At 44.3% G+C, this 18,654-nt stretch overlaps 2 protein-coding genes across 2 annotated transcripts; both read right to left on the minus strand.

Annotated features, from left to right (window-relative positions):
* Window positions 1-3,316: 3,316 nt before the first annotated feature.
* Window positions 3,317-10,178, minus strand: LOC119371925 (uncharacterized). Its single transcript, XM_037642380.2, has 4 exons — window positions 9,582-10,178; window positions 9,310-9,489; window positions 8,899-9,016; window positions 3,317-5,852 (listed from the first exon to the last, which is right to left on the minus strand). Exons 1-4 carry the CDS (start codon window positions 9,773-9,775, stop codon window positions 5,655-5,657), a joined length of 690 nt encoding a protein of 229 aa, XP_037498308.1. The 5' UTR covers window positions 9,776-10,178; the 3' UTR covers window positions 3,317-5,654.
* Window positions 10,179-11,967: 1,789 nt separating this feature from the next.
* Window positions 11,968-16,659, minus strand: LOC119371922 (uncharacterized). Its single transcript, XM_037642378.2, has 4 exons — window positions 15,952-16,659; window positions 15,671-15,850; window positions 14,202-14,328; window positions 11,968-12,251 (listed from the first exon to the last, which is right to left on the minus strand). Exons 1-4 carry the CDS (start codon window positions 16,143-16,145, stop codon window positions 12,051-12,053), a joined length of 702 nt encoding a protein of 233 aa, XP_037498306.1. The 5' UTR covers window positions 16,146-16,659; the 3' UTR covers window positions 11,968-12,050.
* Window positions 16,660-18,654: the final 1,995 nt, after the last annotated feature.

Raw genomic sequence — 18,654 nt, forward strand, 5'->3', positions numbered from 1 at the left:
TAGGAGGAACTGCAAAGCAGCTGGAAGAGTCAGCAAACTTGTTTAGCATGCAAGCAAGATACGAAAGTTATTTCTGTTGGACTTGCTTCTTTTATGAATCTTCTTCTGCTGGACTCTGAAATAGTTGTGGCATCTGCAAAAGGCAAAAGCATGAAGCACGCAGATTTTAGGAGAATAGAGAATAGTAGTATTGACACAGAATTTTGTGTGGACACGTGCACATCATCGACAAAATATCAACAACAAATATAGCCTGGAAGATATTTAAAATCAATTTATGCCGTGCCAAAATTAGAGCACCTCGTGACAGTGTCATAAGCTTGGATTTAAGGTGAACAACTGCCTGTGTCACACACTGCGCTGGCTGCAATGCTCCTTGCATGTTCTCTCTGCCACACTTGTCAACGTGGCGTGCGAGTCATGGTTTTATGCGGTCATTTGGCCACCTGTGTTTACAATAAAACCTCCCAACCTGCCTTTCTCTGTACTCCCAGAAACTGAAACTGCAACAGGATGCTATAAGAACACTTCTAAATAATTTACCATCACGCGCTCGAGCAAACAAGATTTCTAGTCAAGATAAGTGCGTAATTACCGTATTTACTCGAATCTAAGCCGTTGTTTTTTTAGAAGAAACGACGTCCGAAAGTGAGGGGGTCAGGCTTAGATGCGAGTACAATGAATAGGTTTTTTTATTTTCTGGCCTTGCGAATTTCGGGGGTCAGCTCAGAATCGGGGCCAGCCTAGATTCGAGTAAATACGGTAGCTACTTGTTGCTACAGAAGAAAAAATGATACAAAATTTTTGTGTCAGTACCCCTTTAAAATTCGGTGGCCTATGTGACGTTGGGTATTATAATGCATTTTTTGTTAGCCTCTTAAATTTCCATATCACAAACAGTAGCTATTCTGCTTTGGAAGCACTATTATCAGACTATTTGGTTAGGATTCAGGAACATTTCATAACACAAGAGCTGCAAGAAATCTTGCCTGTAGTTGTTAACCTTTTGTGCTATTCAAAGTTATACCTATTCAGATGCTGAACACAATGCAGTGGTTTGGTACCTGGTGCTGTGTTTTGAGGCAATCACTTTTGGCAGTCACCAGACTTAACCTGCTGCATGAGCTAATGACAGCTTAGGACACATGCGAACAAAGGTCAAACAAAGCAAGAAAGGAGCTCTTGCTGCTCTTTACGGGTTGAGTCTTTGGGAAAGTGATCATATCACCCAAAAGCGATCACCTCTGAATGTGGCCCCAGATGCCGCAACCACATTCTAGAAGAGGCACATGCAAACTGGTCCCATTCCTTTTTCACATAAAAATGCGAGGTAAGCAAGACACTGACCCTTCTGTAAAAGCACCCACGATAGCCATAACGTTACTTTGAAAACAACATCATCAGTTGGTCACGCCTAACTTCCTAATGCTTTCCAAAGGAAACGCCCAAAAATTTCCAAATACACTTCAGACATCATAAAATCTTCATGGAGAATATAAATGGGCCTTGAAAACTGGTTCAAAAGAAAAAACGAAAAAATGAGGCTTTCATAGACAATGCAATTTTTGCATATGACGGTAAAATTAATATGCATGTGGCGTTGAGGTAGAGGGTGCTAATTCAAATGCAAATGCCAATATTAGCTTCCATTTGGCAAAAGAAGAAAAAGGCAATAAAACCTGCAGCCTGAACAAGCAGCACAGACACCTTGTAATACTGGCACTCGCAACACAATAAAGGTTAAGGGGGGATGCAGGGCCAAAGAGCTGACTTTCAATAAAAATATATATGCATTTTCTAATTTTCTTGTTCCAACTCGCCCAGCAGTCCATCCTTCTAATTTGAGTTGTTTTGGTTTGATGGTTCATTAAAGAACATGCTCACCAAGTTTGGTTGTTATCTGTGCAGCAGAAAAGAATAAAACGAATTCTTTGAACAAGGCGGTGATGCGCATTTGCTGTTGAAAGTGACTTTGAAACACCCTTTTCGAGACGCGGCTGCAAAGATGGCAAGACGCCGAATGTAAAGTGAATGCACATGTTAGAATGTTTGTTTTTCACGCCTTTTAGTCGTAGAAGACTTTCTGTCGAGAGCGCACCAGAGGACAAAATAATGAATTAAAAAGGCACATTTTAAGCCACGGTGACAGCAGAGCTGCTAGCAAACCGAAATAGAAGCTTGGATTGGCGGAAACGCATCGCGTCACCATCCACCGCTTGCTTCGCGCTGATTCTGAGTTACTCCTGCTGTGTTTGTGCGCTACTCATCTTGTGTTTTTATCTGTTCTTTGTCCTGCGAGTTCATTGCGATCAGCGGGCGGTCCATGTTATGACCAACATACACAGCTCGAAAGCTGTGAAAATGAGAATACGAATCGATCAAGTGTCATGGAACAGCGTCATGTTTGAGAGGAAGGCCCTGCCTATGCAGCAGGCCACTGTGATTAATTTTTGCACCATGCAAATAAATAGCGTGTTGCGAAATCTTTGAACTCATTTTTCTCAGTCTGCACTTTTGGAAAGAACGAGCCTGTTGAAAAAACGATCACCTCCTAACTGCTTCGCCAATAGCTGCTTACAAGGTGGTTTCTAGACTGAAATTTTGTCAGGAACAAGATAAGGTACTTTTCTGATCTCTAAGTACTTTCTAACACAAAAAATTATCAGATGCCTGACATGCAGTGACAAGCAAAAAAATGAACTTTGTTTTTAGAGTGATGATATTTTTACAGAAACAACATAAAAAAAGGACTGGCCTTATCCTGCACTACAAACCATGTAAAAGGCGTATAACTATAAAGAATCAGTATATTTTCGGAATAATAGTTATCTTAAGTTGGCAAACCTTACTAATCATTACAACAGCTAAGTTGGCAAACCTGACTTATCATCACAACAGCTCTAAGTTCTTTTTGTATTCGTGCTAGGGTGCTGAAATTTATAGTGTTCTAATATCAACGCGATAAGCCATCCCTTAAATTTTCATCAAAATTGTTGGAGCAGTTCAAAAGCTGATTCTTCAGCCTAGCATCCCCCCTTAAGACTTCCGAAATCCAATGGTTAAGCTTTCTGCAAAGCTAACAGCAAGATTCATGAGTGCTCAAGAAGTTTGCCTGGTGGCATACCTATTCTCGGGGACAGCTCATCTTGGCAGTGGAGCGAAGGCTGCAGAGGCAGGGCTTTCACGCATTTGTGTTACTTCACTAGTGGTGCGGCAGCTTGCAGATGATTTTAATTTCAGTTTCGCTTTTGCTTGCTCACAGCATTAATGCATTCAGAAAAACATATACACATAAAATGTGAATGGGAGAGAGACATTTCGACTGCTCAGTGTACATTTCATTGTCACGTTACAAGTACATTTTTCATGGAGAACTAACCGGCGAGTTTGCTGCCGCACATGGACCAACACACGTCAAGGACGATATGTTTACTTTGGAAAAAAGGCGTGCAGAAAACGTGGTGTTGTTCAAGAAATGGAAAGAAAAGGAAGACATTTTTGTAAAGTGAACAATAACTTTATTTTACCTACGACTTCTCGTTACTGCTTCAGTTTCATAATAAAGCAGTATCTATTTGAGCAAGGCAAATGAAAAATTTCTAGGGGTGTGTGAACAGTGAAATTTCATCTCGAACCGAATTCGAATCGAATAGTGCCGAATAGTGGCCAACATATCAAATATTGAATCGAATATTGAATACACACTACTTTATTCAAAATGGAAAGAAAAAACAAAGAAATGAAATCTGCTCATGTCCTCCAGCAGATAACGCGGTGAGTGTCTGCTACCGATAGACTACAAATTGTCATGCAGAAACACAAGCTCTTGCACATGACCTGGCTTCAAGCTCTCTCGCCGTGATGTTGCGGTGTTTCCTGCAGCTCAAAACATGCACTCACTGGGCACCTCAGTAGCAGGGGTGAGAAGTTATCGCAAAGCAATTTTGGCGATACCTGGATAAAGTGCAGCTCCATGCTCTTTCCAGTATTTCAAAGGATCATCCTTTCTGATGATCGTGGGCTCATGGAAGCATTTTTGAAGCGCGAACAAATTTTCACATGTGCAGCGAGGGTTTCGCGGGCCAATGTCAGGAAGTCTTAGAGCGCTTGCGGCATACGCGACCGAACTACGCAAGAAGCCAGTGTCTTCGTTTCGGAAGTGAAGTTGTGAAAGGCTTGACAGTCTTTCCATGTGTTTTTTTTTACGCGCGGAAGTGACGTAATATCCGTTAAAATAAACATGGGCTCGCTTTTGAATCAGGATATATCGGTGAAAGTTTTAACCAATTGCCCACTGTAGCGACGTTAGCGTTAGTTCCAGCCATGCAAAGCTAACCAAGTTGCACCACTGGCCTTTGTAGCGTTTTAGATATTCATCCTGTCGAATTATTCGAAACTTTGAATACTAGCTATTCAAAAGTCAAAAATCTAATTATTCAATGAAGTATTATTCGATTCGAATTGGAAACTCGAATATTCGTGCACCCCTAAAAATTTCTCAATAAAATTAGGTGCTACTTCTTGGCGGGCTAGCGGGCATGCATCTAGGTCCTGTAGCTTCCACAGCGCTGCCAAGAAAAGTTGTCCCCGAGTATAGCATGCCACATCGGGCTGGCATGACGACGAATGAAACTATACAAAATATGTGAGACATACAGAACGTATACACAATGCACCACAACACTTCACAAAATGAAGTACTTTGCAGGTGTCCCTAAGAAAGTTCGGAAGTGCTTTCACAGCCTGAGATTCAGAGTTTGTCCACAGACCAATATCAGTGAATGTCCCGTTGACATTAAGGACGTGGTTGCTAAATTACATAGCCTGCAAGTGCGAAATAGGTAAGATACATCTTCATCTGTGTATTTCACTCACGTCCAGTAAAGAATGCCTGTGCTTTCAACAACATTCACATAATATTGCTTATGTGAGGAATCAGGTCAACAGGAACTCTATTATTCAAGATATTAAAGAATCTTCACATGTTGGATTACTCTAAGTGCATGTGCACTTAAGATATAGCATGTCTCTTGCAATTTGCCATGTGCAAACTGAGCATTACTTCTTTAAAACGGCAGTAATACAACAATCTCTTTCTGGCTTTCTGTGGGTGCTTTGCTAGCACAATAGCACCCGGCTCTATCCTGCTGAGAAATCCAGACTCTAATGTAATGATGTGTAGGCGCTACAGGCATCTGATACAAATATCACAACTCCATTTGGCATAATTCCTAGCAAGAACTTCAATGTATAGCCAACCTTGCAGTGTAAAAACAGCGCCCTTTCTTGTTGCACAGTAGGTGGCTCTTCTGTCCAAATTTTTGTTCACTCCACAAGAAAGTAGGCAGCAAGAATGGTGCAATTCAACATTGGTTGGCATTCACAGCTGAACAACAGAGACGGCTCAGGTATTCACTCTTTCATCACAATCAGCATGTTGTTCAATACAAATGAAAACAGCGACTTACTGCTGAGTGGTGCAAACCAAAAAGCACTCAGGCAATTGAGAATGATATTCCAAGCTTTAGTTCTACCAAGGAAATCGCCAGCTTCTGCGAAATTGGTACATCGACCCACCGAACATTGATGGATGAAACCACAAACATCAGCAATCAGTACAAACACCGCAAAGTTGCCTGAGGGCGTTCCTGCACTCAATGAGAGAGCTGTACCTGAGGGACACACAACTGCACTCTTCTGATCTGGTGCTTGCCGTCATAGTTGGTTGGCACTGCCTGTACAGCTGCATCTATGTTGTTTGAATGGCACACTTGTGTACTTGCTGAGCCTCCCGATGACACAGAAAGGAACACGCTGCAACAACCACTGCCTTGGTCTTCTGTTTGAGTCATCTGAAAATATTAAACAAGTGTTTATTACATTACTAACAAAGGACTGTGGCATGGGCGTAGGCAGGGGGGTGCAAAAGGGGCACTTGCCCCCCTCAAGCCACACTGGCACATCCCCCCACCCAAGCTATGCCAGCTCTCTCTCTCTCTCTCCCCCCCCCCCTCCCCCAGCCGCGATGTAACACGGGTTTGCACCCCCCAAGGCAAAATCCTGCCGACGCCCGTGGACTGTGGTATGAAGTTTTGAGAATAAACATAAGGAGAGAAAACAAGCCAGTTAAGACACCTGTGCAGACACAAAGCTGAAATCATTCTCCTACTGTAAACAGTCACAGTCACCACGTAAGTACAAATGCAGACACTATAATGGCTGCATGAATGTCATTTCATGCCCTGAAAGTATTTAGTGACTTCAAGTGTGCTCCAACTGCGATGAACTGCAAATGTGTGTGATTGTGCTCCAACTGTGTGAAGCTGTAAGCGCTGAACCAGTCTGTACAATGGTTTGAGCAATACAGAGAAGAACCTGAACGCAAGGCAACAAGTTGTTCTGATACCTACAAATTCGTGCCAAGTGGAAGCTTTCAAAGGGAAGGGCCCTGGAACACTTTTTCAGCAGCGTCAGAAAATGCTGCTGATCAGTAGTCGAGGCTCCTGAGAGCACGTGAATGCAAATATTATAGCGAAGCAAGCGGTCTGTAATTTACGATTACTTCTCAAAGTCGGCTAGAAATCGCTCGCCCTTCTCTCGACAAATGATGCCATAAACCCAAATGACCACACGATAAACGGCCGTGGCCACTGGTTCATTTGAGCATCGTGGGCTGCATAGTTACCCGCGGCCACCACAGGATGCCACGACATCCCCATGCTGCGTGCTCGCGATCACGCTGAAAGTAAGGCACGCATTCAAAGAAAAAAAGAAAAAGTGCTCAAGGTCATGACGTGCGCTGACGACCGGACGTAGCTTCCTGCCCCCTTGTCATACCCCTTCCTGCGTAGCTTTCAGCATGCTCGCTAGTACAAAAGGAGACAGAATGCGCTTAAAGCGTGCGACAAATCCCTGTAACTCTGCTCATATTTGAATTATTCTAAAAATTTTTGCGGCAGTCGATTCATGAGGCAATAAGCTCCTTTAATGAATCCATTCGATGATTACTTGGAAAAGTGTTGCAGGGCCCATTTAAAAAAGAAAATTTGTTGTACAGTATGACATTTACCTGAATCTGCTTTTTATGCAGTGAGCATAAACATTCTACATGTAGCAGCCTGTCTAGGAATACAGAACCTCATTCATGTTATTGAAAAAATAAATGCAAGAACATACTATCTTGGAAAGAAGTACAAACCACAGTGACTAAAGCGCCGGACAGCTTCTGTCTTCCCGGCTGTGAACGTTTACACTGGGAAATCATACAAAATAGGGGCGTATCAAAAAGGCTACAATGTATTGAAAAGTGAACTTTTTCAACAGAAACATATGCCTTAAGTTTTCATCATGCATAGACATCCCTGTTTAGTGCATCTTTCAAGAGAACTTGAAGCAATTAAGTTTTTGAGGCTGTTTTCATGCCGACTGTTTTCATGTCACTCATTAGTATCATTGCGTTCTGTAGCTTCTCGTGGATTGGACTTTCTATGTGAAATTGTAAACACAGGCACACTTGTTATTTCTTACTAAATATTGAGCTTAAACCTCACTCTTCTGGTACAGTCAGGTATATTACTTCTGGGTACTGGTCTAGCAAACCTTGTACTTCCTTAACATTCGCACACTTGCTGCATGTGAAGTAATCGTACTAGCCTGGTCAACATGACACAATGGTATAGGGACATGAACTCAACGGCCCAAGACAGTTTTACCCACACTAATTTCTCACATGGGCAGCAGCATTCAATCGGAAATGTGACAGTTTTTCACTCATGTCGTTAAACGGGCACTGACACAAAATTTTGCAGCTGAAATAGTCTGCACGATCAATTCTTGTGAACATGAATATATCTACAAGATCTCAACAGGAAAAAAATTAAGGCAGCTTTGCACTCAGGGTGCCAAGCGTGAAGGAAGTGTGGAGCTGAGTGGCCTTCTTCGTTTCTCTTTATTTTTGTCTTTCTTTCTTCCTCTGTTTCATTATTTTTCTCTCATCTCTCTGTTTTTTTTTTAGTCTTTTTGTCTGTGTTTATTTCTATTTCTTTCTCTCTACGTATATTTTTGTCTTTCTATCTTTTTCTATTTTGTGCTTCATCTTTCTATCCCTTTCTCTCTCTTACTTTCTGCATTTTTTCCTATGGTATGCTTCCTTCTCTGATTCTCCCTCTTTCTGTCTTTCTCTTTTTGCCTTTCTTCTCTTCCTTCCTCTCTATTTCTCTCTTTCATATTCTATGCTACTCTTTACTCCCTCCCCTCCTCCTCACCCTCACTTCCCTTCCCCGCCACCTTGCTATACTATACTATACAAGGCTGTGCTATACTCTGCTAGCGTGCCTGGATAGCCGAATGGTTAGGAAGATCGCCTTCGGGTTGTGGGTAAGCGGGTTCGAATCCCGCCTTGCCAAGAAATTTTTTCGCCATGAATTTCTCTTTCTTTGTTCCTTTCTCTTTCTCCCTCTCTGTAGTCGTTCTCTCACCCATCAGAGTTATTCCACCCTGTGCCAGAGAAATCGGTGCACATGTTTTGGGAGCAAAGCAGAAGATGAATAAGAGGCCAGAGAGGAAGAAGGGTACAAAGAGAGCATGTGCCAATTCATGATGATGATAGTTTTTGTTCGCACTACCTGGCGATTCCTGCCAGTGCCCCTTTAACATAATTCTTGCTACTTGACTCGACAGGTCACTATATTTCATAAGTGTGATTGTTGAAGGTCTAACAGGAACCTGTGACGTGTTATGACATATATTTTGCATACGAATTCATTTATCATGGTTGAAACTCTCACAAGCAAGGCCTTGTGTAGCAGTTCTATAGTTTTACATGCTGCATAAATAATTCGTAAAATAACTGCAATTAAGGTACCCCTGATGTCCATATAAAAAAACCAGGGAACTTACCACAGATGCAAAGGCAATGTGGTTCTTAATGGTACCAAGACGCAACTCCCCATGGGGCAAAGCTTCACCGGATGCTGCAATGCTTATGGGTGGCCCTCCCGCAGATGATGACTCAACTCTAGCATGGTCAAAAATGTTATGAAATGAGTTACTTCAGCGTAAGCGTCCCTGGCACATTCAATTATGCACACAAAGTGAGCTTCCCCACACAGCCCATGCAAGGGTATGTCCAAATGTGGCTGTCGCACATTTTTTCCCCCTTGGTCATTCCTCCCATTTTCATAGAACTAGTGCCACTGTGTGGACGCTTAGCATGATAACGGTGACAATTCGTAATTAAGCAAGCTGGAGAGAAATCTAAGCTAATCATAAATAGAATTATAAATGAAGCCTCAGAACATTCTTACCCACTGCTGAAACCTTTCAGGCTTCCTTGATGGTGTCACACCATCGTTTTTCCCATAGCAAGCAGGAAAAATTGTTGGTATGTAGGCAGGGTGTTTAGCTATCGTGCTCCTCTCGTTTCCGATGAAGTGAGCACTGCATATACGGGTTTGATCTTTCACAGGCAGCCAATGGCGTCCGTGGGGGCTAAAAGAAAGCAAAGTTCATGACAGCGATTAGACAAATTCCATGTTTGCAAAAAAAGAAAAAAAAAAACATGAGCGTGTTGTTTTGTTTACTTCGCCCGTCGCACTGCCAGGATCCAGCGCTCCCGTCGCTCCTTCTCGTAAGGCCTCCCTGGAAATCTATAAAATGTTATCTTTGGGATCTTTCCGGCGGTGTTTCTGTGACTGTTGTTGCAGCCGTACACGCAACAGTACATGGTTCCACTCCTTTTTGACCGCGATTCTGCATCGTTCTTTCGAGGTGCCATGCTTTCGCACGCTCGCGCACATAAGCGACCGGCTTTTTTACGCTCCGCGTCGCAGGTGGCGCCACTTGTTCAGTTCGCGGCTGGTCGACACCACCTCTAGGATCTACGCCGAAGCTGCTTCACATGGACGAGGCGCTGCGCCGTGCTCCCACATGGACGAATATTAGCTTTCACGGAGGAGGATTATGTGCAGGTTCTCGCCGTTTACCTGGTTCATCTAAAGCACATCACCGTCGACGGGCAGCACAAGATTCACATAATCACGTGAAGATATGGGACACGAATAACGATGGACGATGTTCCTCGTAGTGATGCTGTTCTAATGACAGAGAAAACACGTCTTCAAGCGTTCTACATATGTAAAACGAAAACGACTGTCAAAATTCTCGTCCCTGTTACTGTCAATCGCGATGGAGCTTCTCTACGAGTCAGAAAACAAGCATGCGAATAATCTGTACGCCCAAGTTCCTCAAGGCGTTTTCCTGGCGCGCATATGAGAACAGAAATAAATCAAAAATTACGGTAAGAACGTTGAACCTAGCGTATGGCATAATCAAGATCTAAGTCGCCGAACCTATGACGAATAGCGCGGGTGTTTCGAAAACAAACAACCCAGCCATTTCCAAGCCGTGAAAACCATCGGACCCTATCGTCAAGCATTACATTTTCCTTTTTTCCGAGTGTTAGGCAAAGTGTTCACTAAGTGTTTTATATACTCCTTAGCTGGCTTGTGACAGGCGTCTCTCATCGTAAGCTCGTGTTGGCGCCGGCGAAACGACCGGCAGCTTCGTCGCTATCGGTCGGCGTCTCAGGCGCACCACTGCCATGGCCGCTCAACGAACATGACAACGTTGGGACGAGAGTGGCGCCCGCAGACGTGCGCACGGGGTGGGGGTGGGAGGCGCAAAGTTTGCCCCATACTTTGACTTAATAGGGGGCGGGGGGGCCGCTGCGATGAGCCTTCGCCCCCCCCCCCCTCCTGAAGGGAACTGCGCACGCCTATGGCGAGAGGGGAGGGGCGAGTGGCCCCATTTTGCCATTCCCCTGTCGCATTCATATGCTTCCCCTGGAGCTTCCTCATGCTGTGCAAGTGTGGGCATGTAGCCCAATGGTTATGAAACTTATCTTTGGAGCGAGAGGGCCCTGGTTCAAACACCACCTTGCTAAGAAAACTTATTTATAAATCACTGTTTATTCCCCCCCCCCCCTTTCAGTCGCACTGCTTCTCCGCTGTCGATCACGTGGGTTTTAGTGAACACCACAAGGGTCTGCAAAGACTGCTTTGCTCTAATATAATACCCCGAAGTTAACATACCTGCGAAGAGGGTGGAACAAAGGCAGTACTGTGCTATATACAGCTAAATGAATAACTTACATTGCTTAAAGTGTCTGTGTCGCATTCATTTGATGTCCAGTAAGAAAATTCTGAGGGCAGTTGTTCATGCACCCATGTGTGTACCGTGAAACTGGAAAAGCGTCATTTCGCATACTATGGCGGAGCTCCTGTTCCTTGGGTGTTTTCGCAAATCCCTCGAGCTACTGACTGAACTCACGAAGGCAGGCGTCTAGTTTGAAGAAATACCCCAGGTTGAGGCCTTTGCAGAATACAAACGACGCAGCCACCACAGGTACTTCTGCACTGTGGGGAAGACGTACATACTGATATTCACACTGATGCAATGTAGTAGAGGGCCTCAGTGCCGTGTTGGTAAAAAAAAAAAAGAGAGACTGCCTTCAAAAGGCCGCAGGCTATGTGCTATTTACACATATGCTTTGGAGAAACCTTTGCAGCAACACTTCGAGACGCCTGCATGCCAGCCAATCAGCCCAGTTGATGACATTTTTCAAGCATTGATTGTGAAACAGTACAGATGACCACGGCATGCTCGTTTCAGCTGAGCATGTGCTGAAACTGGTCTACGCATACAGATGAGCGGTGGCACTTCTGGCGAATCTTGTCTGTGCATTATTGTTTTCAGAAGGTGACAGGCGTTTTGAGCATCGATTTTTATATTCGTGTTGCTCCTATAGTAATTTGTTTTTTGAGGTTACAGATGCTTGCTGCGCTTACACAGTGCACCTTTGAGAATGCCAACTGAACCATGGTGTTGCCTAGCGAAATTTCTGGCACTAAACCCCTAGTCTATACAAGCAAATGCCCAAAGTTTGACCACTTCTTAACTACAGCGTGCTAGCCAAGAAATGAAGACACAAGCTTTCATGCTTTTGTTCATCAGAATGTTGGGATCCATTAAAACAACCACAGGAGGAGCACTCAGTGAGAGTGTTGTGACCGAGAAACGTGCAACTGCGCTCTTTTGCTCCGGTGCTTGTCGTCGTAAGTGGTTGGCACTGCCTGTACAGATGCATCTACGTTGTCTGAATGGCACACTTGTGTACATGCTGAGCCCCCCGACAACGCAGAAAGGAACACGGTACAACAACCACTGCCTTGGTCTTCTTCTGTTTGCGTCACCTGGAAATATTAAACACGTATTTATTACATTGCTAATATAGGACTGTAGTATAAACTTTCGGAAACAAAAACGATGAAGACAAAGCAAGCCAGTTAAAATGCATGTGCTGACACAAAGCTGAGATGATGCTCCTACTGTAAACAGGCACACTCACCACACAAGTACAAGTACTATAACAGCTGCATGCCTGTCAATTGACACCCTGAAATGTTTTAATTAGGGGTGTGTGAATAATTGAGTTTTGAATTCGAATCGAATAATTCGACAGGACGAATATCTAAAACGTGACAAAGGACGATGGTGCAACTTGGTCAGGGTGGGGTGGCTGAAACTGACACTAACGTCGTTACAGTGGGCCTTTCGTTAAAACTTTCACTGATATCCTGGTTCAAAAGCGAGTGCATGTTTATTTTAAAGGAGACTATGTCATTTCCGAACGTAAAAAAACACGAGAAAACAGTCAGGCCCTTCACAACTTCACTTCCGAAATGAAGGCACGGACTTCTTGCATACACCGTTCGTATATGCCGCAAGCGCCTTGAAACGTCCTTATCTTGGCCCGCGAAACCCTCGGTGATTTGCTTCACTTGTGAAAGCTTGTTCGCGCTGTGCAGTCGCCACTGCCACACCACACCACTCATTCAGACACTCCCATCGTTCCGGTGTGCAGTTAAAACGCTGCTGCAAATGGGCGCCCGAAGATGTTTGGGCCCGGAGCACTTATGATGAAGCACAACATTACTGATGTCAGATGAGCCGTAAACACCGTAACATCAGACGAGAGAGCTTGAAGCCAGGTTATGTGGAACAGCTTGCGTTTCCGCATGACTATTTGTAGTCTTTTGGTAGCAGTTACTCATCGTGTAATGTGCTTGGGGATATGAGAATATTTCATTTCTTTGTTCTTTATTTCAATTTTCAATAACACCTTTTGTATTCGATGTCCTTGGCCACTATTCGGCACTATACGATTCGAATTCGATTCGAGATACAATTTAAATGTTTGCACAACCCTAGTTTTAATGACTTGAGTTGTGCTCCTGATGTAAAGCAGTAAGCAGTGAAGTGGTTAGTAGAGTGGTTAGAGCAATAAAGAAAAAAAAACAGCAAGGCAGGAAGTTGTTTTGATATTTGATTCCTACAATATTTATGCCGAGTGGAAGCTTTCGAGAAAAAAGTTTGTTATACCGAACATTTACCTGAACCTGCTTTTATATTCAGTAAGCAGAAACAGTATGCTTCAAGCAGCCCGTCTACAAAAATTTTAAAGTGATATTTTTTTGACAAAAACATCTGTCTTATGTTTTCACCATGTGTAAGCATTTCTGTTTATTGTGTCCTCGCTTTAAGCAATTCATTTTTTTTTACTGTTAACTACTTTCAAGTTACTCATTAGCATCATCACTTTCTGTAGCTTTCCAGACAAGTGCACTTTGTATGTGAAATTGCAAACATGGGCAGACTTGTTAATAATTCCCGAAAATTGACCTGAAGACCCACACTTGTGGTAGAGTCGGGTCTGCCACTTCTGTGCATTGATGTAGCAAACCTCGTGCTTCCTTACATTTGCACAGTTGGTGCAAGTGTAATAACAGCATTAGCCTGGTTAACATAGCACAATGGTACAAGGATGTGGGCTCAAGGCGAGAGAGTTTTCTCCTCACTAAGCTTTTCACATGGGCAGCAGCATTCGAACGAAAATGTGAGTTTTTCACCGACTTCGTTAACAGGTCAGTGTTTTTTAAGTGTGACTGTTGCAGATTCGGCTGCTATCGGTGTGTGTTATGACTAACATATCTTGCACACACATTTACTTTGGCAGAAAAGCTTCCCGATCAAACCTTGCCTTGTGGTTGTATGGCTCTACGTGCTGTATTAATAAGTTGTAAAATAACTGCAATCAAGAAACCTGCAATGTCCATATTAGAAAAAACAGAATGGGGGCTTACCACAGATGCACAAGCAATGCGCCACTCAGCGATATTAAAACGCAACTCTTCCTGTGGCAAAACTTTACCAGACGTTACGGTGTTGATGGGTGGCCCTCCCACAGCTGCTGACCCACGCCGTTTCACTCTAGCATGGTCAAAATACACATTACGAAATGAGTTACTTCAGTGTCAGCATCCGTGGCACATTCAGCTATGCAAACAAAGTGAGCTTCCCCGCAAAGCCCATGCAGGGTTCTTTTTCTTTTAAAGGGCCCCTCACCAGGTTTGACAATTTTGAGCAAACGAGCGCAATGCATACACTAGGCGTTCACGATCACGTCTGCCAAAATTTGCAACGCTACGCGCCGCGGAAATGGGTCAAATTTCAAGGTGAACGCTGCTTGCCCTTCCTCTCGCAGACACGCGCTTTAGAGAATGAGGGGATGACGTACATGAGGAAATGGCCCTACGTAGATGGTAGTGCTGTGACGTTGCTCCTCTACGTAGACGATTGTGCTCTGATGTCGCCAACGGTAACACGTGACACTGCGATAATTATTTGACACGACATGTGTAGTTTGTGTAATTTGTTGCTTGAATAGATTAATAAAACTTGAGAGAAATAATGAGACACACAAAGGGAATGTGTGTGTCTTTTTCATTTTCTTTTCGTGAATTGCAGCGAGATGCGGGGCTAATGTGCCTCCCTTTCCCATGCGTTCGTGTCCCCGCGTTTAGCGCATCGAGCAGACGCCAGCCCTGGAAACGAAAGTAATGTTCTGGCGCGTTCGAGCACACATTATGCTCATTTATTCTACCGCGTCCAAGTAAACGTTAATGCGGCACTGGCTCATGATACCGCCACTCTTGTGCCCGTACAAATGTCTCAACTTTCATGCCCGTCCCACAGAAACAGGCAGTACACCACAAAGAACGCCGACAAAACGCCCACAGCCGCTACATAAGAAAAAGGTAGCGGCCGTGCAACGCCGCTCGCGTGCTCGGGCTGGCTCGGGCACGTCATGCGCACGTGACCATGCATGCGCATGACGTGTTCATGCGTATGTGTCAAGTGAAGAGGGCAGGGAAGGGATTTGGCTTGCTAACGCTACACGGGGCGAGTGGCAAGGGTTTGAAACTTGCCTCCTCGCATCATGGTTTCATGCCGCTACAAATTGTTTTTCTCAGCTCGTAATGAACCGATTTGAAAAATTCTTGCGGCATACTGCTTTTCGTTCGGCACACAACAACTTCCAGCGTCTAACTAAAATTTGCTATGTGGCCTGGTGAGGGGCCCTTTAACTATACGTCCAAATGTGGCTATCCCGCATTTCTTCCCGCTTGACTATTCTCCCTATTTTTATAGAACCAGTGACGCTGTGTCGGTGCTTAGCATGATAACAGCAACAATTGGTAATGAAGCAAGCGGGAGAAAAAGCTGATTAAAATTAGAATTATAAATTATGCCTCAGAACATTCTTACTCACCGCCGAAACCTTTCCAGCTTCCTTGATGGTGTCACGCGATCGCTTTTCGCATTGCATGCAGGGAAAATTGTCGGAATGTAGGCAGGATCTTTGGCTACCGTGCTTATCTCGTTGCCGACGAAGTGGGCACTGCATATACGGGTTTTACTCTGCACGGGCTTCCAAAGGCCTCCTTGAGGGCTAAAAAAAAGCAAAATTCATGACCGCGATGAGCAAATTTCAGTGATGGCATAAAGGAAAACAAATTAGGTGCGAGTTTTTTTTTTTTTTTTCTTGTTTACTTCGCTTGTCGGACGGCGCGGATCCAGCGCTCTCGTCGCTCCTTCTCGTAAAGCCGCCATGGAAATGCATAAAAGTGTATCTTCGGGACCTTACCGGCGGTGTTTCTAAGGCTGTTGTAGCAGCCATGCACGCAACAGCGCACAGTTCGACGCCTTTTCGTCAGCGTTTCTGCGCCGTTCTTTCCAGGTTCCATGCAAACGACCGGCTTGTTGCGCTCCGCGTCGCAGGCGGCGCCACTTGTTCAGCTCAAATCTGCAGTACAGTTCACTGGAGCGCACGAGCGCCCCCATTAAGAACACGCCTTCTTCTTTGGAGGTCGACTCCGTAAACGCTTCACGAGGATGAATATTAGCATTCACTGCGGAGCGTTACGCGCAAGATCTCGCCGTTTGCCCGATTCAATGAGATGCACGTCAGCCGAGTGAGCTTGGCGTCCTCACCAGCAGCGTCGACGCGCACCACAGAATGCACATAATCACGTGAAGATATGGAACTCGAGTAACGATGAGTAATGTTGCTCGCTGTGTTCATGCTGTAATGAAGAGAAAAGAACACTTCTTCAAACGTTCGGCATCTCTCAAACGGCTGTCATTTCCACTCATTCCTGCTACTGCCAATCACGATGGAGTTTCCATAGATGTTCTCTGGCTTCCCTACATGTCAGAAAGCAAGCATGGAAAATAATCGTTTGCCTGGGGGCCCATATCCCTCCTGAAGGCGGTTTCTGGCGCGCATATGGATACAGAGGAGCAGAAGCAACGCAAAGACCACGTAAAAACACCGAACCCACCGAACGTGGGCACGTGACCACGTGACGTAGGGCGCGGGTGTTTCGAAAACAATAAATAACGCCGAAGTTTGCGAACATGCTCCAAGAAATTACTGCCTGCGAAGACGAAGAGGGCAGATCACCAAAGGCATAAGTAGTTGATGTACCGTTTAAATCTAACTAAATAACATAAACGGGTTAAAGTACGTGCGAGAGCGGTCCTTGTCACGGGGAGTGGGAGTTCCTGTGATGTAACCACGGCGGATCTAACAATGTAGCCGCGTTTCCTGCGCGCCGGGCGCGGCCACTAAAATTTGATGATTAATATCTCAAATTACGAGCAACGTTTCTGGTTTCTGAAATATTAGTATGCCATAAATTATCATGGACTCCAGCTTTTCAGTATAAACAACTGTCCTCTAGTCAATAATTAATGTTCATGGTTAATTAGCAAGTTTTTGTTAATTAGTCACTTCGACGTCGCCTTTAGCTGCGGCAACGCATGTCTGCCTTCATGCGCGAGAACGATAGGAGACTGACTGTCACAAGGCTTTTATAAAAATTTGTACTGTCTAAAAAAAAAAAAAAAAGATATGCCAGGCCTCCACAGAACACGAACAGTTACAGCGAAAGCCGGAGGAGCAGCCTTTCTAGAGCCTGTAGTAAACTCTCTTGGGTCGACTACTGCAAGTGCAGTTGCAAGGCACCCACTATGCCATAAATAATCATAATTTTGTGAAGTAAAGAAGTACCCACTATGCATTCTGCAGAGAAGCAAGGTACCCACTAGACGTCTTAAGGCATTATGTGCACTTTCTTGATGCTGCGGCTGATGATGAAGAATTGTGGCCGAACCCTTCTTGAAAAGATGGGTGGGAAGCTTTAAACCACCTGCTCGTTATGCACTTCACATTCTGTGACGCCTGGTACTATATTGCACTTCTATGATGCTTTATTACATCTGTTAACTTGATTTCTTTCCGAATATGACACCTCTTTTACAGTGGAGCTGTTAGAACCTCGCTAGGTTTCTCATGTCGTGCGCAGCTTTGCCCAGCGGTTATTTGCCACAGAAATTGGGCCAGCCCTACTGCTCATTTCTGGCCCACTAAAAATTAAGAAGCTGTCTAGCCAAGCGCGAGCTCTTTGTCCTATACAACGCACCAAATGCTGGCGTTATGGACACAATGCTTGTGGTTGTCTCGAACCAATAAAGGAAAATGAAATTGAAACTGCACCGGAGATTGAAAACGTGAATGACCCGATGCAGCTTGCCAATGCCAAACAATGGTGTAGTTGTAGGTCTGCGTTTGTGCGAATACCAAACATAGAAGATCTTTAGTTGATGAATCTAGATGAAGATTACACTTTATACCGGGCAAATGTACGCAAGACTTGGGCTGCCGAGTTTGCTATGCTAAAAGAACACCCCCTTGACACGATGACCAATAGGCATCACTAGGCATTTGAGAAGCTGTCCGAAGATGAATTTACAATCAACGTTCTAAACGTTGAATCGTTTGGCAAGCATTGTGCGGACTTGGAACACGATGACGTCTTCCTGCGTCTAACCGAGACACAGTGTGGTTTGGTACAGCTCTACTGGGTTTCCACCAGCTCCGCTGGTCTTTGGTGTTTACGACAGCAGAGCCACGCATAATTTTTTGCGAAGAAGTTTCAAGCATTGGCGTGGCTCTGTGTTACAATACTCGACTGCCACACAGAGTGCCTGGGTTCAAATCCCACTCGAGCACTTTTTTTTTTCTCATTGTGCACGATATTTGTTATGGACTCTGGAAGCGGCGGATAACTATGCCACCAAAATCAGCTGTTGTGATCACACAGCAGCTTTCACCGTAAGCATTTTATATATGTTGTCATTTTTCCTGTTCCAGTAATGCCGATATATTTTTTAGATGTGAAGCATCTTATA

Source organism: Rhipicephalus sanguineus, chromosome 10, assembly GCF_013339695.2.
Source record: "Rhipicephalus sanguineus isolate Rsan-2018 chromosome 10, BIME_Rsan_1.4, whole genome shotgun sequence".
NCBI lineage: Eukaryota > Metazoa > Arthropoda > Arachnida > Ixodida > Ixodidae > Rhipicephalus > Rhipicephalus sanguineus.